General features: G+C 47.8%; 1 protein-coding gene across 1 annotated transcript in view; it reads left to right on the top strand.

The window, feature by feature from the left end:
• DNAH2 (dynein axonemal heavy chain 2) overlaps positions 1-24,904 on the top strand; it is a 110,490-nt gene that overhangs the window by 36,324 nt on the left and 49,262 nt on the right. The window contains exons 14-34 of the mRNA XM_040415219.1: positions 519-733; positions 807-953; positions 1,036-1,192; positions 8,324-8,563; positions 8,642-8,830; positions 8,963-9,110; positions 10,020-10,212; positions 10,306-10,506; positions 10,808-10,964; positions 11,469-11,643; positions 11,719-11,882; positions 11,969-12,130; positions 12,697-12,800; positions 13,366-13,522; positions 13,999-14,081; positions 14,166-14,346; positions 14,662-14,800; positions 14,882-15,099; positions 15,274-15,372; positions 15,994-16,119; positions 16,195-16,305. Of these exons, the coding sequence (XP_040271153.1) occupies positions 519-733; positions 807-953; positions 1,036-1,192; positions 8,324-8,563; positions 8,642-8,830; positions 8,963-9,110; positions 10,020-10,212; positions 10,306-10,506; positions 10,808-10,964; positions 11,469-11,643; positions 11,719-11,882; positions 11,969-12,130; positions 12,697-12,800; positions 13,366-13,522; positions 13,999-14,081; positions 14,166-14,346; positions 14,662-14,800; positions 14,882-15,099; positions 15,274-15,372; positions 15,994-16,119; positions 16,195-16,305 (3,366 nt within the window). The remainder of the gene's footprint in view (positions 1-518; positions 734-806; positions 954-1,035; positions 1,193-8,323; positions 8,564-8,641; positions 8,831-8,962; positions 9,111-10,019; positions 10,213-10,305; positions 10,507-10,807; positions 10,965-11,468; positions 11,644-11,718; positions 11,883-11,968; positions 12,131-12,696; positions 12,801-13,365; positions 13,523-13,998; positions 14,082-14,165; positions 14,347-14,661; positions 14,801-14,881; positions 15,100-15,273; positions 15,373-15,993; positions 16,120-16,194; positions 16,306-24,904) is intronic.

The raw sequence follows: 24,904 nt of genomic DNA, 5'->3' as shown, positions 1-24,904 counted from the left end.
GCGGAGAGGAGACGAGGGAAGGAAAATCTATGCAAATGGGAGATGGAAGAAGAAAAAAAAAAAGACGGGACAAGCAAGCAAACAAAGGGAGGGAGAGGGAGGGGATGCATGATTAGCATACGCGAGGGGGGGGGGAGATTTGGGTCGCAGAGGATGGGCAGGGAGAGACGGCTCACATCTGATGGGTTACTCATTGTGAGATCCTAGTCCACTTACGAAGAAGCTTTCTTAAAGGGACCGTCCCACCGTAAACATTGACACCACATTGATTGCATCTGTCTGATTAGCGGAGGTCCTCCTTTACCTATAAGCAGCAATGTTGTAATTCTCGACATCACCACCAGTCAGGAGTGGCGCTGTTTCTGATGAAAATGGGGTCTAGGCAATATTGGGGTCCAGATATGTAATAGATAGGATATGGGTATTGGAGGGGTGATTCTGTGCATCCATTTCTGAGAAACATGGATGGACGGAGAAATGTCTTGGCGTAAACCGGTAATCTCCGCCTTCGATTGCAGAGCCTGTCTAATGCCCACTTCATGCCACGCATTGGCGTCGGAGAGGAGAGCATTCAGGAGTACCAGCAGCTGGCACAGAAGCTGGATGAGCTGGTGAGGAAGGTCTTCACCGAATGGTCACAGTCAGCCGACAAACAGGCCGCAAAGCGACTGGATATCCCACTCATGGTCCGCAGTCAGGAGAAGATTGGCATGTTGGATGTCAACTTTGATAAGTAAGTGACCGGATACTTTTGGGAGTTGAATCTTTGGGGGCGTCCATTAAACTGTGATGTATGCCACGTACAGGAACCTGCTGAAAATGTTTGTGGAGATTTACTACTGGGAGCGGCTTTTATTCGAGGTACCGCACTATGTGCTGGACATTTATCAGAGGAAGGAGGACCTCAGGAACCTACGTGAGAATGTTCTGCTGGTGGTGCGGGCCTACAACAGGTAAGATACTGGTCATCTCAGTCTCTTACAAGGTCATAGCTCTGGTCAGAACATCCGTAATGACTGTCCCCAACATCTCCAGGATTATAGCAGCTCTGTCTCCAGAGGAACGTGGACTGTTCAGAGAAAGAATCCGCTTCTTGGACAAAAAGATCCAACCTGGTCTCACCAAGTTACACTGGTCATCCAAAGGAGCATCAAATGCCTTCATCAATGACTGTCTGCTGCATGCTAGCAAGGTGAGACTGCCAGTCCTAAAGAGACAGCAGGGAAACGCAGACAGTCAGCAGCAGCCAAAGGAGAAGAGAGCAGTCAACAGAGAGTACACATAGTATACGGGATAATCAGAGGAGACTACACCTAGTATCAGAGAGTACACATAGTATACGGGATAATCAGAGGAGACTACACCTAGTATCAGAGAGTACACATAGTATACGGGATAATCAGAGGAGACTACACCTAGTATCAGAGAGTACACATAGTATACGGGATAATCAGAGGAGACTACACCTAGTATCAGAGAGTACACATAGTATACGGGATAATCAGAGGAGACTACACCTAGTATCAGAGAGTACACATAGTATACGGGATAATCAGAGGAGACTACACCTAGTATCAGAGAGTACACATAGTATACGGGATAATCAGAGGAGACTACACCTATTATAAGAGAGCAGTCAGAGAAGAGTGCACCTTGTAGAAGAGAGCAGTCAGAGAAGAGTGCACCTTGTAGAAGAGAGCAGTCGGAAAAGAGTGCACCTTGTAGAAGAGAGCAGTCAGAAAAGAGTGCACCTTGTAGAAGAGAGCAGTCAGAGAAGAGTGCACCTTGTAGAAGAGAGCAGTCAGAGAAGAGTGCACCTTGTAGAAGAGAGCAATCAGAGAAGAGTGTACCTTGTAGAAGAGAGCAGTCAGAGAAGAGTGTACCTTGTAGAAGAGAGCAGTCAGAGAAGAGTGTACCTTGTAGAAGAGCAGTCAGAGGAGAGTACAGCTAGTATAAGAGAGCAGTCAGAAAAGAGTGCACCTTGTAGAAGAGAGCAGTCAGAAAAGAGTGCACCTAGTATCAGGGAGTACACATAGTAGAACAGAATAATCAGAGGAGACTACACTTGGTATCAGAGAGCAGTCAGAGGAGTGTAGATCCAGTATAAGAGAGCAGTCAGAGGGGAGTACACCTAGTATAAGTATGGAGAGGGCAGTAGTACTATCGGTATAAGGGAGAAGTGAATGGAGAGGGCAGTAGTACTGTCAGTATAAGGGAGCAGTGAATAATGAGGGCAGTAGTACTATCAGTATAAGGGAGCAGTGAATAATGAGGGTAGTAGTACTGTCAGTATAAGGGAGAAGTGAATAGAGAGGGCAGTAGTACTATCGGTATAAGGGAGCAGTGAATAATGAGGGCAGTAGTACTATCGGTATAAGGGAGCAGTGAATAATGAGGGCAGTAGTACTATCGGTATAAGGGAGCAGTGAATGATGAGGGCAGTAGTACTATCAGTATAAGGGAGCAGTGAATAATGAGGGTAGTAGTACTATCAGTATAAGGGAGCAGTGAATGGAGAGGGCAGTAGTACTATCAGTATAAGGGAGAAGTGAATGGAGAGGGCAGTAGTACTATCGGTATAAGGGAGCAGTGAATAATGAGGGTAGTAGTACTATCGGTATAAGGGAGCAGTGAATAATGAGGGTAGTAGTACTGTCAGTATAAGGGAGCAGTGAATGGAGAGGGCAGTAGTACTATCGGTATAAGGGAGCAGTGAATAATGAGGGTAGTAGTACTATCGGTATAAGGGAGCAGTGAATAATGAGGGTAGTAGTACTGTCAGTATAAGGGAGCAGTGAATAATGAGGGTAGTAGTACTATCGGTATAAGGGAGCATTGAATAATGAGGGCAGTAGTACTGTCAGTATAAGGGAGCAGTGAATGGAGAGGGTAGTAGTACTATCGGTATAAGGGAGCAGTGAATAATGAGGGCAGTAGTACTGTCAGTATAAGGGTGCAGTGAATAATGAGGGTAGTAGTACTGTCAGTATAAGGGAGCAGTGAATGGAGAGGGCAGTAGTACTATCGGTATAAGGGAGCAGTGAATGGAGAGGGCAGTAGTACTATCAGTATAAGGGAGCAGTGAATGGAGAGGGTAGTAGTACTGTCAGTATAAGGGTGCAGTGAATGGAGAGGGCAGTAGTACTATCGGTATAAGGGAGCAGTGAATAATGAGGGTAGTAGTACTATCAGTATAAGGGAGCAGTGAATGGAGAGGGCAGTAGTACCCCCAGTATAAGGGTGCAGTGAATAATGAGGGTAGTAGTACTGTCAGTATAAGGGAGCAGTGAATGGAGAGGGCAGTAGTACTATCGGTATAAGGGAGCAGTGAATAATGAGGGTAGTAGTACTATCAGTATAAGGGAGCAGTGAATAATGAGGGTAGTAGTACCCCCAGTATAAGGGTGCAGTGAATAATGAGGGTAGTAGTACTGTCAGTATAAGGGAGCAGTGAATGGAGAGGGCAGTAGTACTGTCAGTATAAGGGAGCAGTGAATAATGAGGGTAGTAGTACTATCAGTATAAGGGAGCAGTGAATAATGAGGGTAGTAGTACCCCCAGTATAAGGGTGCAGTGAATAATGAGGGTAGTAGTACTATCAGTATAAGGGAGCAGTGAATAATGAGGGTAGTAGTACTGTCAGTATAAGGGAGCAGTGAATGGAGAGGGCAGTAGTACCCCCAGTATAAGGGTGCAGTGAATAATGAGGGTAGTAGTACTATCGGTATAAGGGAGCAGTGAATGGAGAGGGCAGTAGTACTATCGGTATAAGAGAGCAGTGAATGATGAGGGTAGTAGTACTATCGGTATAAGGGTGCAGTGAATAATGAGGGCAGTAGTACTATCAGTATAAGGGAGCAGTGAATGATGAGGGTAGTAGTACTATCAGTATAAGGGAGCAGTGAATGATGAGGGTAGTAGTACTATCAGTATAAGGGTGCAGTGAATAATGAGGGCAGTAGTACCCCCAGTATAAGGGAGCAGTGAATAATGAGGGCAGTAGTACTGTCAGTATAAGGGTGCAGTGAATAATGAGGGCAGTAGTACTATCGGTATAAGGGAGCAGTGAATAATGAGGGCAGTAGTACTATCAGTATAAGGGAGCAGTGAATGATGAGGGTAGTAGTACTATCAGTATAAGGGAGCAGTGAATGATGAGGGTAGTAGTACTATCAGTATAAGGGTGCAGTGAATAATGAGGGCAGTAGTACCCCCAGTATAAGGGAGCAGTGAATAATGAGGGCAGTAGTACTGTCAGTATAAGGGTGCAGTGAATAATGAGGGCAGTAGTACTATCGGTATAAGGGAGCAGTGAATGGAGAGGGCAGTAGTACTATCAGTATAAGGAAGCAGTGAATAATGAGGGTAGTAGTACTATCAGTATAAGGGAGCAGTGAATGGAGAGGGCAGTAGTACTATCAGTATAAGGGAGCAGTGAATGATAAGGGTAGTAGTACTGTCGGTATAAGGGAGCAGTGAATAATGAGGGTAGTAGTACTATCAGTATAAGGGAGCAGTGAATGATAAGGGTAGTAGTACTATCGGTATAAGGGAGCAGTGAATGGAGAGGGCAGTAGTACTGTCAGTATAAGGGAGCAGTGAATGGAGAGGGCAGTAGTACTGTCAGTATAAGGGAGCAGTGAATAATGAGGGTAGTAGTACTGTCAGTATAAGGGAGCAGTGAATGGAGAGGGCAGTAGTACTGTCAGTATAAGGGAGCAGTGAATAATGAGGGTAGTAGTACTGTCAGTATAAGGGAGCAGTGAATGGAGAGGGCAGTAGTACTATCAGTATAAGGGAGCAGTGAATGATAAGGGTAGTAGTACTGTCGGTATAAGGGAGCAGTGAATAATGAGGGTAGTAGTACTATCAGTATAAGGGAGCAGTGAATAATGAGGGTAGTAGTACTATCAGTATAAGGGAGCAGTGAATGTAGAGGGCAGTAGTACCCCCAGTATAAGGGTGCAGTGAATAATGAGGGTAGTAGTACCCCCAGTATAAGGGTGCAGTGAATAATGAGGGTAGTAGTACCCCCAGTATAAGGGTGCAGTGAATAATGAGGGTAGTAGTACTGTCAGTATAAGGGAGCAGTGAATGTAGAGGGCAGTAGTACCCCCAGTATAAGGGTGCAGTGAATAATGAGGGTAGTAGTACCCCCAGTATAAGGGAGCAGTGAATAATGAGGGTAGTAGTACTATCAGTATAAGGGAGCAGTGAATGTAGAGGGCAGTAGTACCCCCAGTATAAGGGTGCAGTGAATAATGAGGGTAGTAGTACCCCCAGTATAAGGGAGCAGTGAATAATGAGGGTAGTAGTACCCCCAGTATAAGGGAGCAGTGAATGTAGAGGGCAGTAGTACTATCAGTATAAGGGAGCAGTGAATAATGAGGGTAGTAGTACTGTCAGTATAAGGGTGCAGTGAATAATGAGGGTAGTAGTACTATCAGTATAAGGGAGCAGTGAATAATGAGGGTAGTAGTACCCCCAGTATAAGGGTGCAGTGAATAATGAGGGCAGTAGTACCCCCAGTATAAGGGAGCAGTGAATAATGAGGGTAGTAGTACCCCCAGTATAAGGGAGCAGTGAATGGAGAGGGTAGTAGTACTGTCAGTATAAGGGAGCAGTGAATAATGAGGGTAGTAGTACCCCCAGTATAAGGGAGCAGTGAATGTAGAGGGCAGTAGTACTGTCAGTATAAGGGTGCAGTGAATAATGAGGGTAGTAGTACCCCCAGTATAAGGGTGCAGTGAATAATGAGGGTAGTAGTACCCCCAGTATAAGGGTGCAGTGAATAATGAGGGCAGTAGTACCCCCAGTATAAGGGAGCAGTGAATGTAGAGTGCAGTAGTACTGTCAGTATAAGGGAGCAGTGAATAATGAGGGTAGTAGTACTATCGGTATAAGGGAGCAGTGAATAATGAGGGTAGTAGTACTATCAGTATAAGGGAGCAGTGAATGTAGAGGGCAGTAGTACTATCGGTATAAGGGAGCAGTGAATAATGAGGGTAGTAGTACTATCGGTATAAGGGAGCAGTGAATAATGAGGGTAGTAGTACCCCCAGTATAAGGGTGCAGTGAATAATGAGGGCAGTAGTACCCCCAGTATAAGGGAGCAGTGAATAATGAGGGTAGTAGTACTATCGGTATAAGGGAGCAGTGAATGGAGAGGGTAGTAGTACCCCCAGTATAAGGGAGCAGTGAATAATGAGGGTAGTAGTACCCCCAGTATAAGGGAGCAGTGAATGGAGAGGGCAGTAGTACTATCAGTATAAGGGAGCAGTGAATGATGAGGGCAGTAGTACTATCAGTATAAGGGAGCAGTGAATAATGAGGGCAGTAGTACTATCGGTATAAGGGAGCAGTGAATAATGAGGGTAGTAGTACTATCAGTATAAGGGAGCAGTGAATGATAAGGGTAGTAGTACTGTCGGTATAAGGGAGCAGTGAATAATGAGGGTAGTAGTACTATCAGTATAAGGGTGCAGTGAATAATGAGGGTAGTAGTACTATCAGTATAAGGGTGCAGTGAATAATGAGGGTAGTAGTACCCCCAGTATAAGGGAGCAGTGAATAATGAGGGTAGTAGTACCCCCAGTATAAGGGAGCAGTGAATAATGAGGGTAGTAGTACTATCAGTATAAGGGAGCAGTGAATGTAGAGGGCAGTAGTACTATCGGTATAAGGGAGCAGTGAATAATGAGGGTAGTAGTACTATCGGTATAAGGGAGCAGTGAATAATGAGGGTAGTAGTACCCCCAGTATAAGGGTGCAGTGAATAATGAGGGCAGTAGTACCCCCAGTATAAGGGAGCAGTGAATAATGAGGGTAGTAGTACTATCGGTATAAGGGAGCAGTGAATGGAGAGGGTAGTAGTACCCCCAGTATAAGGGAGCAGTGAATGGAGGGCAGTAGTACCCCCAGTATAAGGGAGCAGTGAATAATGAGGGTAGTAGTACCCCCAGTATAAGGGAGCAGTGAATGGAGAGGGCAGTAGTACTATCGGTATAAGGGAGCAGTGAATGATGAGGGCAGTAGTACTATCAGTATAAGGGAGCAGTGAATGATGAGGGCAGTAGTACTATCAGTATAAGGGAGCAGTGAATAATGAGGGCAGTAGTACTATCAGTATAAGGGTGCAGTGAATAATGAGGGCAGTAGTACTATCGGTATAAGGGAGCAGTGAATGTAGAGGGTAGTAGTACTGTCGGTATAAGGGAGCAGTGAATAATGAGGGTAGTAGTACTATCAGTATAAGGGAGCAGTGAATGATAAGGGTAGTAGTACTGTCGGTATAAGGGAGCAGTGAATAATGAGGGTAGTAGTACTATCAGTATAAGGGTGCAGTGAATAATGAGGGTAGTAGTACTATCAGTATAAGGGTGCAGTGAATAATGAGGGTAGTAGTACTATCAGTATAAGGGTGCAGTGAATAATGAGGGTAGTAGTACCCCCAGTATAAGGGAGCAGTGAATAATGAGGGTAGTAGTACCCCCAGTATAAGGGAGCAGTGAATAATGAGGGTAGTAGTACCCCCAGTATAAGGGAGCAGTGAATAATGAGGGTAGTAGTACCCCCAGTATAAGGGAGCAGTGAATGTAGAGGGTAGTAGTACTGTCAGTATAAGGGTGCAGTGAATAATGAGGGTAGTAGTACTGTCGGTATAAGGGAGCAGTGAATGTAGAGGGCAGTAGTACTATCAGTATAAGGGAGCAGTGAATAATGAGGGCAGTAGTACCCCCAGTATAAGGGTGCAGTGAATAATGAGGGTAGTAGTACTGTCAGTATAAGGGAGCAGTGAATGATGAGGGCAGTAGTACTGTCAGTATAAGGGAGCAGTGAATGTAGAGGGCAGTAGTACTGTCAGTATAAGGGAGCAGTGAATAATGAGGGTAGTAGTACTATCAGTATAAGGGAGCACTGAATGTAGAGGGCAGTAGTACCCCCAGTATAAGGGAGCAGTGAATGTAGAGGGCAGTAGTACTGTCAGTATAAGGGAGCAGTGAATAATGAGGGTAGTAGTACTATCAGTATAAGGGAGCAGTGAATGTAGAGGGCAGTAGTACTATCGGTATAAGGGTGCAGTGAATAATGAGGGTAGTAGTACCCCCAGTATAAGGGAGCAGTGAATGTAGAGGGTAGTAGTACTGTCAGTATAAGGGTGCAGTGAATAATGAGGGTAGTAGTACCCCCAGTATAAGGGAGCAGTGAATGTAGAGGGTAGTAGTACTATCAGTATAAGGGAGCAGTGAATAATGAGGGTAGTAGTACCCCCAGTACAGCGGTTTTTCGGTCTCTGTATAATGAGATTATCTCCTCGGTCCAGATACAACAAATTGTGGACAATTACAAAGCCTCCAACCTGAACATTTCCCGCTGCGCCCAGATGATAAGCGAGACGCTGCTGCTCCATATTGATGGCAAACGGGTCTTCCGAGACCTGGAGTTTCAGGAGGTGCAGGAGGAACACCGGAGGATTGTGCATGGTCGTCTGCAGAACCTCCATGATGAGATCTGCAGCCTCATGAGGGCCACCTATGAGGTCTTCAGATTGGACGGCCCTGAGGTATGGTCCTGGGCCGGGCTGATGAAGATACACCAGTTATTTGGAAGGGGCATAGTAATGAAATGCTTCCTTCCTCAGGTCCAGCAGCACTGGGTGAACTATACTGAGAAGACGGACCGCCTGATCGAAGAAGCCTTCAGGCTGAACATCAAGTGGTCTCTTCAGGAGTTGTCAAAGGCCATTAACGGGGACACCAAAACCACCCAGAGCCCCCTCTTCCGTGTCATGGTCATACTACAGAATGACATCCCCGGGTCCACAGCCGAGGTAAAACACTGAACTGTGTTAGATCAGAGGACTTTGACCACAGCTGGAGTCCCCTGCCTTAGACATGATGTTACTGTGTTAGTCACTTCCATTAGGGGGCACTGTTTAGCTCTTACGCTCTTGTTGCCGCAGGTGGAGTTCTCTCCCACCCTCTTGCAGCTGGCCAACATCGTCAGTAGTGTCAGCTCGGAAATCTTCACCACGGTGTCCAAGTTCAGGAGGCTTCCAGACATCCTGACTAAGAAGAAATCCCAGCGGGACCTCATACACGCCATCTTGGGTAAGAGCTGACCGCAGACTAGTGGTCACCCAGTGGTCCGTCCTGGCCGTAGAGGCTGGCGTTTTCTTGAACGTGGTTTTGGCTGCATGGAGGTCCTCTTACAAATGCTTTCTGCCATCCCAAGATCATGTCACCACTGAGGTTCTTCGCTCTGTACTTTTGGGAAGGCTACTGCTCTGGTGGCAACCATGCTTTTCACTACAATCTCGGTAGGGAGACCTGTCAGAAAAAGAAGGTTCTTTGGAAGTGAGTTTCTAGTTTTTAGAAAACCCATTTTCATAGAGCCTGAGACGCAAATTACAAGGGGTTGTCCACCCATAAGAACGTATCCCCTGTCTACAGAACAATGGATAAGTATCTGATCGGTGGGATGCCCATCCATCATGGGAATGATGTGCCAGAGTGATTGGCTCGGCAGTCACCATCTACACAGCCGCTCCATTTAACTCTATGGGTCATGGTTCTGCTATAGAGTTCCCATATCTGTGACTGCCACTCCATTCACTTTGGGAACTCTTACACCTCGGTGGGCATCCCAACAGTCAGCCCCCCACCGATCGGCTGCTCATGGATAGGGGATAGGTTCTTATGATAGGAGACGCCCTATGTTATAAAGAACGAAAGAACTTGTCCTGTCCTGCATTACACAGAGAACCTGTTGAATTAAATAGGTACTGGGTGATGCTTAGCTTTCTCCTGTGGGGGGCGCTGCAGGGACATTGGTTTCACCACTGATTACAGCAGATTGCTGGAGGTCCCGGCAGGGATGGACTTTGGGAACAGTTTATTACCATGAAACCCCTTTGACATTGTCCAAAACAGAGATCCAGGAGTTCTTGGGGTGGGGGACCCCACGACCATCCTAGTGGAAGAATAGTAGACCACCCCCATGTTCCTCTTACCTTACAGAACGGGATGAAGAAATCAAGAAGATCCAGGCTCAGATCAGCGCAGGAATGGCCACCAATGCTTCCCTCCTCCAGGCTTACTTGAAAACTTGGGACTCATTCCGGATGATTTGGGAGCCCCAAAAAGATACGCTGATCCGTCGATACCAGAGACTTAACCCCATGGTGTCTGCATTTGACGCCGACATTGCACGGTGAGAGCAGTCGTCCTTCTAGCATTCATCGATGATCATCCTTCTGTTTCCCAGGATTTTTCCCCTCACCGTCCCCATGTCCTTGTCTTGCAGATACACCGAGCTGGCCAACAACGTCCAGAAGCAGGAGACCGTGCAGAACATCCAGTTCGTCATGCTGGACTGCAGTCAGCTGAAGTTTGCCTTGGTCCAACATTGCAACGAGTGGCAGAACAAGTTCACCGGTCTGCTGAGGCACATGGCCACCGAGAAGCTGATGGAGCTTCATGCCTACCTGAGTGATAATGCTGAGCGGTGAGAAATCTACATCGCATCATAGGCTCCAGTCACATCCAGAGCTGCATTCACAGGTGTAAACATCCCGTCTATTTAGCAGCCAAAAATGAAAGCGGCGTAATGCAGCTCTGGATGTGACTGGAGAAGACATCATAATGTAACTTTCAGCAGCCTTGGATGAGCTGCAGCAGAAGCGACGCCATATTGAGTGAAGGCAGCGCTTCCGCTAGTATGTCTGGTGTCGGGGATTTCTTCCAGATGTTGGCCCATTCCTTTTTCCCTTTGGTTATGTGATAACCTTTTCTTTCTCTGTATGTAGTGTGACGAAGCCTCCCCAAACTCTGGAGGAACTGTCCCAGAGCCTGACCCTATACGACACCCTTCAGAATGAGCTCTCCAAGACGGAGAGTCAGATCATGCCAATCCACGACCAGTTTGAAATCCTTAAGAAATATGAGGTGGTTGTGGAGGAATCTGTAAGTATATCTCAGTCGCATGTTGGCTTGTCTTAGACATTGATGGCTCTCCTTTACTTTGGGGGCCACGTCCTGGAGATATGCCGTCCGTGTCTGAGGTGAGCCATCCCCTATAAACGGGTTGTCCATTTTAGCAAAAACCTTTGTCATATATCCTATTAATAAATTCTGAGTTGAAGAGGGTCCATCATCTCGGCCATAGTGAAGAGCGATTACAAAGAGGACCTGTCCTGTCCTTTGTTACACAGACAACCCTTTATGTCAGGGATGTCAAACTGATGGCCCTCCAGCTGTTGAAAAACTACAACTCCTAGCATGCCCTGATAGCTGTAGGCTTTCTGAGCATGATGGATGTTGTAGTTTTGCAACAGCTGGAGGTCCATGAGTTTGTCATATGTGCTTTATGTGAAGGCAGTCCTGTTGATCCCTCTGTGACGTTATGACCATGCAGCTATGATATCTATGGGAAGAAACTGTTCTAGGAAGATCTTGTGGTTCCCTCAGGTCCTCCAGATGTTGGACTCCCTGAACAAGGTGTGGCTGTCCTTCCAGCAGAGCCTCATAGACAGCGAGTCCATGCTGAAAAAGTCCAAAGAGAAGTTCAAAACCGGTCTCATCCACACCGCCGAGGAGTTCAAGAAGAAGTCTCGATCAATTCTGGAGGAATTTTCTGACAAGGGTAAGAAAACACAAATGGGTCCGTCCCTACCTCACCATGTAGAAGGTAGACCTCCATCATCTCCTCTCTTTCCAGGTCCATTCTCCAGCTCTGTGGGATGTGAGATGGCCTTGGAGCAGATCTCCACGTTCCATAATATGATGGACACCCTGAAGGAGGAGGAGAACACCATCCGCTCCGGTCTGGGCATGTTTAAGATAGAACATCCAAGTTCCAAGGACATCCAGGCCCTGGAGAAGGTGGGTCAGGGGGGCTGAGCGTTTACAGGAGATGGCTCGCATAGTCTTCTTATCCCACCATCCTTCTCACTGTCTACTTCTTGTAGGACCTGGATTCTCTGCAGCTTGTGTGGGAAGCCACCAAAGAGTGGGAGCAGAACTGGGGGGAGTGGAAGCGCGGCCGCTTCCTCACCCTGCAGACCGAGGAGATGGAGAACACGGCACAGGGTCTGTACAGGAGACTCACCAGACTGAGCCGGGAGCTGAAGGTGAGGAGGGCAGTCAGTCCACAATGTAGGACACATATAGCAACTAAGGGGGGGACCGATGTACCACCTGTGTTCAGATGGGGAACCACAGGAATGGCCAATTTAACCCTTTCATCAGTAGGCTACAGCCATGATTAAAATGATTTTGCCCCCCAGCCATCAAGGTGTAATACATGACCAGACGGAATGGATTCTGTTCATAGGAGGTCCTAACAGGACACAGCTCCACCTTTGTCTGTGGGCAGTGTATGGTATTGCAGCTGAACTGTAATAGCAGACACAGCCCATGGAAAAAGTCAGAAAAAAAAAAAAAAACGGATGACATCCGTGTTACATCCATTTTTTTGTTTGGACAAGAATGCGACATGTTCTATTCTTTTACGGAACAGACTTGCGGACATACGGATACGGAATGCACGCAGAGTCATTTCCGTTTATTTGCGGCCACATTAAAATGAATGGTTCTGCGTACGGGCTGCAAAAAAAACAAAAAACGGACACTGACAATAAATACGTTTGTGTGCATGTGCGCCTAAGGAGTGTAATTGTACTGGTTGCCTGTGCAGGACAAGAACTGGGAGGTGCTGGAGACGGCCAGGAGTCGCATTGACCAGTTCAAGAGAACCCTGCCCCTCATTGTGGATCTGAGGAACCCAGCTTTACGGGAGAGGTAGGAGCTGCTTACAACTAGGAGACATTAGTACTACGATACTCCTACTAGTAGTACTAGTACTACTATTACTAGACTACTGCTATTCTAACACTATCAGGCTCGGACTGGCCCACAGGGGAATCCACCGGTGGGCCCCTGAGCAAGGTGGGCCCCTAGTCTCCCACCCCTTGCACAAGCAGCACATACATACATATATTATATATACAGCACCTCCACCAGCCGGTGTTCATATACAAAACTTGTGAGATTATTTATTATATTTGAATGTATCCGTACGGTGGGCCCTCAAAATAAGGTACCCCAGTCCGACACCGAATACTATTATTACTACTACTAATATCACTGTGACTACTACTTACCTATACTACTACATTACTACATTCTGCTATTATAACTACTACTGCACTTCTGTTACTACTATGATTACTACTGCCTCAGTGCTGCATGTGCTCCTTACTGACGAGGTTTTATAAAGTTGAGAAAGTGAAGGACATCAGAAAGTCTCATGATAGGACTAGATGATGTCCTGTGGGTCGTGTGTGTGATCAATCCTGATTCCTAGGCACTGGACACAAGTGAAGCAGGAGGTCCAGCGGCCATTTGACCAGGGAGCCGATGACTTCACATTGGAGAAAATCGTGGAACTTGGGTTGGACCAGTTCGTGGAGAAGATCAGCGAAATCTCCATGGCAGCCACCAAAGAGTTGTCCATAGAGCAGGTACGTGCACCATTAGGTGTCTGTAGACCGTGTCTCTTCTAGTGACATGTAAGGTAAGGCTACTTTCACACTAGCGTTTTTTGCAGATCCGTCATGGATCTGCAAAAACGCTTCCGTTACAATAATACAACCGCATGCATCAGTCATGAACGGATCCGGTTGTGTTATGTCTTCTATAGCCATGACGGATCCGTCATGAACTCCATTAAAAGTCAATGGGGGACGGATCCGTTTTCTATTGTGTCAGAGAAAACGGATCCGTCCCCATTGACTTACATTGTGTGCCAGGATGGATCCGAATGGAGGCAAGCTGATGCATTCTGAGCAGATCCTTATCCATTCAGAATGCATTAGGGCAAAACTGATCCGCTTTGGACAGCGTGTGAGAGCCCTGAACGGATCTCACAAACGGAAAGCCAAAACGCCAGTGCAAAAGTAGCCTAAGTAATATAAGAACGTGTTCTTCCACCTTACAGGCTCTGGAGAACATCTCAAGAACCTGGGAGGAGACCCTGCTGGACATTGTGCCCTACAAAGACAAGGGTCACCACCGCCTGAGGTGAGTGGTTCACTTCCCGATCTTCACTTAGACCCTTCCATTGACAGAGCCCGCAACATAAATCATCTTCTCTTTTTCCACCAGAGGGACAGACGAAGTATTCCAAGCCTTAGAAGACAACCAAGTCAGCTTATCGACCATGAAGGCATCTCCGTTTGTGAAAGCTTTTGAGCAAGATGTGGACCGGTGGGAACGCTGCCTTTCCCATATCTTGGAGGTCATCGAGACAGTCCTTACTGTGCAAAGGCAGTGGCTGTATCTGGAGGTAAGTCCGCCTTTAGAAACATGCGTGAAGAAGAAGACCATGAACAGTAAAATTGTTGAATAGAATGACTGACACGTCCTGATGCCCAGCAGTAGGAGAGAGTGAGCAGGGAAAAATATATATTGTAGCCCATTTATAGGCCTTTCGGGGTCTCTGAGAAACTTCTAAACTTGAGGTTCACCACATTGGTCGGAGAGTCCCAGGATATGAATATAACTAGAGGACTTCATAGGTATTTGCTAGTATGACCTGCCCTCTAGTGGTCAGACGTAGTGTTGCTGTGGTAAATATAAACCTCACTCTTGCCCTGTGCAGAACATCTTCATGGGAGAAGACATTAGGAAGCAGCTTCCTCAGGAGTCAGCAGAGTTTGATGAAGTAAACATCAACTGGAAGACCATCATGGGCCGACTGAACAAGGACAACAACGCCCTGCGAGGCACCCATCACCCAGGTGTGTAGGCTGGCACAGTCTGAGTCTTGAGGAGTGGAATGATCACTGGCCACAAGTTGTCTCTCTCCTTTCTGTTGCCAGGTCTGCTGGAGAAGCTGGGGGAGATGAACCAGGTCCTGGAGGGAATACAGAAGTCACTGGACATGTACCTGGAGACCAAACGGCACATCTTCCCCCGCTTCTATTTCTTGTCTAACGATGACCTGCTGGAGATCCTTGGCCAATCCCGGAATCCTGAAGCTGTCCAGCCACATCTGAAGAAATGCTTTGATAACATTAAGTCCCTGAAGATCCAGAAGGTAACGCTAGGTCTCCTCCTGCCATCCAGGATTCCCCCTAATCAGCTTCCACTGGAGGATGCTTAACTGGGTACCCCTATAGTTGTCCTGAGATGCCCCCTTCCTCCAGTCTAGATTGCGGAAAAGATGATAATTGAGATTAACCCTCTCATATCTGTTGTCCCATGTCCTCAGGTTGGAGTGAGCAATAAGTTTGAAGCTGGAGGGATGTTCTCTGCAGAGGGAGAGCATGTGGAGTTCACCTATCCTGTGCTATTAGAGGGTCCCGTGGAGGTAAGCTGCTGCAAGTCTACAACTCCCAGCATACTCGGTCTACACATGTTAGGAGTCATGGCCTTGCAACAGATTGGGAGCCGCAATTTAAAGGGCATTGTCAGCAGATTTGTACCTATGACCTGTTGCATGTGCACTTGGCGGCTAAAGGCATCTGTATTGGTCCCATGTTCATATGTGCCCGCATTGCTGAAAAAACATGATGTTTTAATTTATGAAAATGAACCACTAGGAGCAATGTGGGCGTCGCCATTGCACTTAGAGGCTCTGCTCTCTCTGCGTCAGCTGCACCCTCTCCGGTTTGACAGGGCAGATGTGATGACATTTTCACTGTGTGGCCCTGTCACTAAAGTGCAGAGGACGCGGCAGGTGCAGAGAGAATTGAGCCTTTAGGAGTAATGGCAACGCCCCCGTTGCTCTTAGAGGCTCATTTGCATATATTAAAACCTAATTTTCCTCAGCAATGTGGACACATATGACCATGGGACCAACACAGATGCCCTCAGCTGCCAAGCGCCCATGCAACAGGTCAGCCGGTGTCATAGGTACAAAACTGCTGACAGATGCCCTTTACACATGTGAAACATATGACATAACACTGGCTGCTGTCTGGTCTTCCAGGCCTGGCTCTGTGACATCGAGAGGACTATGCGCTGGACCTTGAAGGAAATTCTAAGGAACTGCCGACTGGCGCTGAAAAAAATGTCCAGCAAGCGGGACAAGTGGGTGAAGGAGTGGGCAGGACAGGTGCGTGCAAAGGGCACAACGGCTTCAGGGGACTGCTGGCTCCGTCATGGTCACTCACCTCATCTCTTCTTGTAGGTGCTGCTCACCTCCAGTCAGATCCAGTGGACCACAGATGTGACCAAATCTCTGGTGATGGCCAAGGAGCGCGCCGACAAGAAGTACCTCAAAGTCATGAAGAAGAAGCAGGTCCGTGCATGATTTTAGGCCTGTTTTATAGAATTCAGCTTGTGTTACATCTTACGTAACTAAAACGTCAGCTTTCTAAAGAGGATAACTGTGTGCACCTGAGGAACTTCTTATGGGTATATTCCATTATCATTTATTTAGAAAAAGAAGCTACAGAAACATTTGATCTTTTATTGAAAAGCCCCCAAAATCAAACCTATATACAAATATATAAAATCTATTCGCATGCACATATCCAAAAACGTATGGAATCCAAACTACATCAAACTGAACTTTTCACCTAATTATAGATACTTTCTAATATAGCGAAGATATGGATGAATTATTTTACATGAATTACATATCTGTGTGATAAACCCTTTTCCCAACCTGTCACCAGTCACCTCCAACAAACACCCCAAGCCGCCAGCAGTACCTGAGAGCAGTCAGCAGCGGGTTTGTAACAATCATTTTCTTCCTGCAGGCAGATGAAGCAAAAGCTGTAAAACCGATCTTTAATCCCCTGCGCGGCGCGCTTCTCTAGTCAGGCTACAAGTCACGGGGGCCTCCTTGCTTCCAGTCACGGTAACCGCGCTCCCTTCCTTGCCCCTTCGCTGTGACTGACAGCCGGCAGATCGGCAAAGCCAGCTGAACTGTCGTGTATAAGCTCTGTCAGTCACAGCGAAGGGGCAAGGAAGGGGGCGCAGTTACCGTGACTGGAAGCAAGGAGGCCGCTGCCCCCGTGACTTGTAGCCTGACTAGAGAAGCGCGCCGCGCAGGGGATTAAAGATCGGTTTTACAGCTTTTGCTTCATCTGCCTGCAGGAAGAAAAGGATCGTTACAAACCCGCTGCTGACTGCTCTCAGGTACTGCTGGCGGCTTGGGGTGTTTGTTGGAGGTGACAGGTTCCTTTTAATAAAAATAGTTCTATTGTATACAGTACAGACCAAAAGTTTGGACACACCTTCTCATTCAAAGAGTTTTCTTTATTTTCATGACTATGAAGCTCATCAAGAGAATGCCAAGAGTGTGCAAAGCAGTAATCAAAGCAAAAGGTGGCTACTTTGAAGAACCTAGAATATGACATATTTTCAGTTGTTTCACACTTGTTTGTTATGTATATAATTCCACTTGTGTTAATTCATAGTTTTGATGCCTTCATAGTCATGAAAATAAAGAAAACTCTTTGAATGAGAAGGTGTGGCCAAACTTTTGGTCTGTACTGTACATGTATAAAATATTATATAGATTTATTGTTTAGCTATTTTATAACTTATATAGACATCCAACCACCTCATCCCTTTTCTTAAACTGAATACAGTTTGAATAGTTAATGACTAACATAATAATTTGTCGTTAATATTTATATAAATTATATATTCCTAGAGAGATAGATACACTGACCAAAAATATAAACGCAACGCTTTTGCTTTTGCTCCCATTTTGCATGAGCTGAACTCAAAGATCTGAAACATTTTCTACATACACAAAAGACCCATTACTCTCAAATATTGTTAAGGCCTCATGCACACGACCGTGCCGTTTTTTGCGGTCCGCAAACTGCGGATCCGCAAAAAACGGAAGCCGCCCGCGTTGCCTTCCACAATTTGCGGAACGGAACGGGCGCCGGCAATATAAATGCATATTCTTGTCCGCAAAGCGCAGACAAGAATAGGACATGTTATTTTTTTTTTTTGCGGGGCCGCGGAACGGAGCAACGGATGCGGACAGCACACACATCTTTTGCGGCCCCATTGAAGTGAATGGGTCCGCATCCGAGCCGCCAAAACGGCGGCCTGGATGTGGACCCAAACAACGGCCGTGTACATGAGGCCTAAATCTGTGTTAGTGAGCACTTCTCCTTTGCCGAGATAATCCATCCCACCTCACAGGTGTGGCATATCAAGGTGCTGATTAGACAGCATGAATATTGCACAGGTGTGCCTTAGACTGCCCACAATAAAAGGCCACTCTGAAATATGCAGTTTGATCACACCGCACAATGCCTAAGGCGTTTCAGAGAATTTGGCAGTACATCCAACCGGCCTCACAACCGCAGACCACGTGTAACCACACCAGCCCAGGACCTCCACATCCAGCATGTTCACAACCGCAGGCCACGTGTAACCACACCAGCCCAGGACCTCCACATCCAGCATGTTCACAACCGCAGGCCACGTGTAACCACACCAGCCCAGGACCTCCACATCCACCATGTTCACAACCGCAGGCCACGTGTAACCACACCAGCCCAGGACCTCCACATTCAGCATGTTATCAACCGCAGGCCACGTGTAACCACACCAGCCCAGGACCTCCACATCCAGCATGTTCACAACCGCAGACCACGTTTAACCACACCAGCCCAGGACCTCCACATCCAGCATGTTCACAACCGCAGGCCACGTGTAACCACACCAGCCCAGGACCTCCACATCCAGCATGTTCACCTCCATGATCGTCTGAGACCAGCCACCCGGACAGCTGCAGCAACAATCGGTTTGCATAACCAAAGAATTTCTGCACAAACTTTTTAGAAACCGTCTCAGGGAAGCTCATCTGCAGCTCAGTGCACACCGAGAGGAACAGCTATGACCGCACAGTAAATAAAGGTGGCAGAAAATTGCTGAATTTATGTCGAAGCCTCGAAATTCATATTCTCAATGGCCGCACCAAGGGAGACTCTCTTGGTAGATATACCCTAAACTCCCATGTAGGCAGTAGTGTGGTAGACCATGCCTTCACAGATATGGACCCCACAAATGTTGGTGGCTTCATAGTCTCCCCACAGACACACCTGTCAGACCACAACCAACTGCTCCTATACATTAAATCCACAAGTAAACCACCGGCACAAACATCATAGCAGACCGGCCTCTTTAGCCTACCTCCATCTTTTAAATGGTCCAAGTTGTCAGCCCCAAAGTATATGGAGACCATAAACAGCGCAGAGATCCAGGAGATGCTCCATAACTTCCATAGTAAAGTGTATGAGCTGAACCCAGAAGGAGGAAATCTCGCGGTAAGGGACTTTAATAATTTACTTTATACCATGGTGGAAATGTCTGACCTCAAAAGATGCAACAAAAGGCCAAAAAAGCAACAGCCCAACAATTGGTTCGACAGGAAGTGTAAAGATATAAGGAAGGCGCTAAGAATGGCTTCAAATAGGAAACACCAAGATTTGAACACCACCAGTCTGAGGGAGGCCTACAACAACATACAAAGGCGATACAAAACCATCCTCAGAAAGAAAAAGCAAGGCAACATCTCAACCAAGCTCCTCCAAGACGCTCTCCAGGACAACTGCTTCTGGGAACTATGGAAGCACATGGACAAAACCAGCAAGAGCACCAACCTCCACATCCAAAACAGCAACGGCTTAAGTACTTCAAGGATCTTTACAAAGACATCTCGAGGGAGGACCAAAGTCCAGAACAAAAAGAAAAAGCTGAAGGATATGGAGGAAAAAATCAAAGATTTCCAAAACCCTCTAGACACACCGACCACACTGCAGGAGATAACAGAGAGGATCTCAGTGATAAAGAGTAAAAAAGCCAGCGGCCCAGATAGGAACCTTCCAGAAATGATCAAATACAGCCCGCCAGGTATCCAGGCCGCATTAGTAAAACTCTACAATGTTGTGCTGAGTGCCGTCTACTTCCCCCAGAGCTGGAACCAGGGCATCATAACCCCCATACACAAGAGCAGAGACGGGGACGACCCAGCCAACCATATTGGGATATGTGTCAGCAGCAACCTGGGGAAACTCCTCAGCAGTGTCCTGAATAAGAGGATCCTCAGCTTCCTCACCCAGCACAACATCCTCAGCAGAAGCCAAGCAGGCTTCATGCCAAACCACCGCACCACGGACCACATCTACACCCTGCAGAGCCTCATCAAGAGCCACGTCCACAATACAAAGCATGGAAAGATCTATGCCTGCTTTGTGGACTTTAAGAAGGCCTTTGAGTCGTGAAGGTAAATGGGAGGAGAATGGCTTATTTCCGGCAGAGCCGAGGAGTCAGACAGGGCTGCAGCCTCAGTCCAACCCTGTTTGACATCTACATTAATGAGCTGGCGGCGGCTCGGAGTCCTCCTCAGCACCTGGTCTCACCCTCCGAGGTGAAATTTCTCGTTCATGCAGATGATCTTCTGCTACTATTGCCAACTGAGAAAGGTCTCCAAGATAACCTGACAATCCTGGAGAAGTTCAGTAACACGTGGGCACTGCCCATCAATCCAAAGAAAACCAACATCATGGTGTTCCAGAAAAGAAACCGGAAAGCAGCCGGGCGTCCTCCCTTCCTGCTAAACAACTGTCTACTTTCAGAAACCGACAGCTACACCGACCTGGGCCAAGAAATCAGCCAATCAGGGAGTTTTAAGAAAGCCATGGAAACACTGAAAGACAAGGCGAGCAAAACCTTCTATGCCATCAGAAGGTGTCTGTATCACCTTAAAGCACCAGTGACCGTCTGGCTTAAAATACTTGACGCCATCATAACCCCGATCCTCCTGTATGGCAGCGAAGTCTGGGGCCCGGACACATACCCAGACCGGGCAAAGTGTGACTCTGGGCCAACAGAACTATTCCACCTAGAACTCTGCAAACACTTTCTCCAGGTCCACAGGGGCACCTCAAATAGCGCCTGTCGAGCAGAACTGGGCAGATTCCCACTCTACTTTGCTGTCCAGAAGAGGGCGCTATCATTCAGCACCCATCTTCATAGCAGCAGTCCCAGCTCCTACCATCACAAAGCTTTGCTACACCAAGAAGCCCCAGAAAGACAAAGCACCCTGCAACTAGTCACCCAAGCCGAGCCTGCCCAAGGCACCAACCAATATAGCCTGGCAAAGGGCGAAATGCAGAGGATGATACACAAGTACAAAGAGGAGTATATTAGCGTCTGGAGGAGCGACATACGAACATCACAGAAGCTGACAGTATACCAGAGCCTGCAGAGGGAGTACAAACTGGCCCCATATCTGGAGAGACTCCCCAATCCAAAAGACTGACAGATCCTGAGCCGGTACAGACTGAGCGCCCACAGCCTGCTCATCAAATCCGGGCGTCACCGACAGAGGTACATGCCCAGGGAGAGCAGACTGTGCCAGCAGTGCGACCAGGAGGCCGTGGAGGATGAGGCTCATTTCCTGCTGCGGTGCCCCAAATACTCAGCAGTGAGGGAGACTAACTTCAGGAGACTGACTGATCTCTGCCCAGACTTCATCTCCATGGAGTAGGAAGAGAGACTCTCCATACTGCTGGGGAAGAGGAGAACACAGCGGCCACAGCAGCACAATATATTACTGCCTGCCATAGACTGAGAGGAGCCTGATATACCATGGACTCCTGTACCCCCACCCTGAATATGTCCCCATCCCCCACCCAATTATTTCCCATTTGCTTTGGCAATGCTAAAATGTATTTAGTCCTGTCAATAAAGCTGATTTGGTTTAGATATAAGATTGATAGATATTAGAAGATCAATAGATGGATTACTTCATATAAAAAATTAAAACAAATTAAAATCAAATATATCATTATGACCAATTATTTTTTACATTTCCTATTATTTGCTAACTAATATACTACAACCTAACTTTTCAAATCAGAAATAACAAAATAATCCCAGAAAATCTCCAAAGTCTCTGGCCGACCATAGCAAAGAGATCTATAGCCCTAAGAGGCAGACTGGTAACATGGAAAGAAATCCGAACCATTTACAAACTACCGTATTTCTTACCTAAACACGCGCCGCTATGGAGCCCTATCGAATTTACTGCTGGAAAAGACAGGAAAGACAAGAAAAACGAGATTTTTGTATAACTTACCAGTAAAATCTCTTTCTCGCTCTTTCCTTGGGGGACACAGAAGACCTTGGGTATAGCTCATCTCCATAGGAGGCGTGACACTAAGTGAAAACTGTTTAAGCCCCTCCTCCACAGCTATACCCTCAGCCTGGAGAGAGAGACTGCCAGTTGCGTGTCCAAGTAGTGAGAAAAGGCAAAGTCCAACAAGGAACCAACAAGCCAACTACCCAACGGGTAACAAAAACTCGGAAACCGTGCAGAGAAAAACAATGAATGGGTGGGTGCTGTGTCCCCCAAGGAAAGAGCGAGAAAGAGATTTTACTGGTAAGTTATACAAAAATCTCGTTTTCTCGCCCAGTTTCCTTGGGGGACACAGAAGACCTTGGGACGTTCAAAAGCAGTCCAAAAGGGGGAGGGACCACAGCACCAAGGGGAAGCACCCGAAAGGCATCAATGAACCGCCGCCTGCAGACCCAGGCGGGCCAAGGCAGCATCTGCCAAAGCCAGAGTATGCACCCTGTAGAACTCGGTAAGGCGTGCAAGGAAGACCTGTGGCCGCCTTGCCCAAATGCATGGCCGAAGCCCAATGCCTCCGGCCCAGGAGGCACCGACCGCTCTGGTGAAATTAACGGTGACACCAAAGACAGAATCCTGCCCTTGGTGCGGTAACCTCAGCAATAGCCAATCTGATCAAGCGTAGGAAAACCACCCTGGAGTCCGTCAACCCTATGCACGGACCTCCTGGAAACCCAAGAGGCCGAACGTCGTCAAGAGTCGGAGATCTCCAAGTAAAAACGGCAAGGCCCAAACAACGTCCAAATCGGTGAAGTGTTGAAGCGAAAGGCAAACACCACCTTCAGAAGGAAGGAAGGAAGAAACGGGATGTAGAACAGCCCTATCCTGGAAAAAGACAGAATGCTCGTAACAAAAAAGGGGCCATTCAGGCACCCGTCAGAGACACGACTGATACGGAAACACAACCGTACAGGACAGAAGGGGTAGAGAGAACTTCTGTAACGGCTCCAAGGACAAGATTGGAGCGCCGAGAGCTCAGTATATAGTCCCCAGGGCGGTACCGAAGGACAGTACAGAGGAACCAAAGAGCCACTCCGAGGAAGAAGGTCTTGACAGGCCCAGAGGGCCGGGGAACGCTGGAAGAGGAAGAACAGCGCTGACACTTAACACCTCAAGTAAAGGAGTCCCAGTCCCAGGGCCAGGCCGGACTGGAAAAAAGACAGAACCATGGGGAGAGAAATTCAGAGTGGGGAATGCACAGCTTCCCACAGAACCCCAGACAAAAAACCCTAAGTCTTACGACAAATCCTGGACGAAACACAGCCAGGAGCGGACAGTAGCGAACCCGCTGGAGTCGCCTGGCAAGCGGGCGAAAACCCAATGTGATCAGGCGCAGACCAGTAACACGGGCAGAAGGGTCGACAAAACTGGTCCCGTCGGCCCTCGAGCAACGTTGTCCCGTATCCACCCGAGTGGGGGAGCAGAAGGACAGACGGAAAGGAACCAAAGGATCCGCCAGATGCCAGGACAAGACAGGCTAAAGTCCATGCTGATGTAGCCACGTTGTACAGTCCCGGTGTGGGAGATCAAAGGACAATCTGGACCGAAAGGTAGTCCCCCCAAGTTACCGAGAAGGTAAGTCTACAGCAGGACCATTGTCTTAGAATGGACCACGCAATCTGCACTCAGCGGGAGGACAGAACGCGGTAGACTCGGTAAATAGGCACACAGCTAATACAGCCAGTGTGAACAAGGGAGACAGTACGAGGCCAAAAGGAACACCGGAACCATCCACATGAACAACCATGCTCTCCCCAGAGGGGAGGACAGTGAAAGAACAGCCTCTGAAGTCTGGCGGGAAGCCACATCGGAGTGATATGTACCGAGCGGGAGCCGAACAGAGCCGGCGAGATAAGGTAGTCGAGACAGAGGCCGGCATAACACCCTCCAACCGAAAGGAGGAGGAGTGGGCAACAGGGAAGCCATAGGACAGCTCAAAAGCAGAACCCGCTACACTGTGAGACACCCGGTTCACCGCCTCGCAGAAGGCGAATACCCTGAAGAACCCAAGGCGGAGGTCCTCCGGACCTGGGTAATCGAGCACCCAAGAGAAGTTGGGTGACCTTCCCGAGAAGAGCGGCCCGAACCTGGTAGCAGATCAGACTGAAGCGTAGAGGCGCCAAGAGGAAGGACTCATACCACACTGCATCCGAAGAGGAGGAAATTGCAGCAGGCAAGGGAACCGCAGTCCTGCCAGAGCCAACGAAGAATTCGAGGGGCGCTGCAGACAACAGCACTCTCGACCATGTGACCACTAGCGCAGGGAAGCAATGCCGCGGAAGGACGAATGGGCACGCATCTAGGACCCATGAACACTCCCTGGGATGAAAGGCCAACTAAATGAATGAGTACCACCCAGCTCGGTGCAGCAGAGAGCAATAGAGCCTGTCCGGGTCAGGTGGACAGAATGAACTCCTTAGAGACGAGTGCAAGGCTTGCGGCAAGCATCGTATCCCAAGAAAACAAAAGTATGCCGCAGGAAGCAGGTGAGGCATACGTACGAGCAGCCCCGTAAGCAGTGAGAAGGCCAACCCACCTAGAAAAAGGGGGGCTCGCCACAGAGTGCCACAGCATGTACGGAATTGCAAAGTGCAACCTGAAAGGGAGTTATGCACAAGCCTAGTATAGCATGCGATGGAACGCAATCAGTCCGCCCCGAAAGGGGGGAAATTGAACCTGGCAAACTGCAGTCGGCAAGAGTGCAAAGGCCCGTCCCAAAAGGGAGTGA

The sequence above is a fragment of the Bufo bufo genome, chromosome 1 (genome assembly GCF_905171765.1).
Source record: "Bufo bufo chromosome 1, aBufBuf1.1, whole genome shotgun sequence".
NCBI lineage: Eukaryota > Metazoa > Chordata > Amphibia > Anura > Bufonidae > Bufo > Bufo bufo.
The sequence above is the reverse complement of the archived record's forward strand: the minus strand, read 5'-3'. Positions and strand labels throughout refer to the sequence as shown.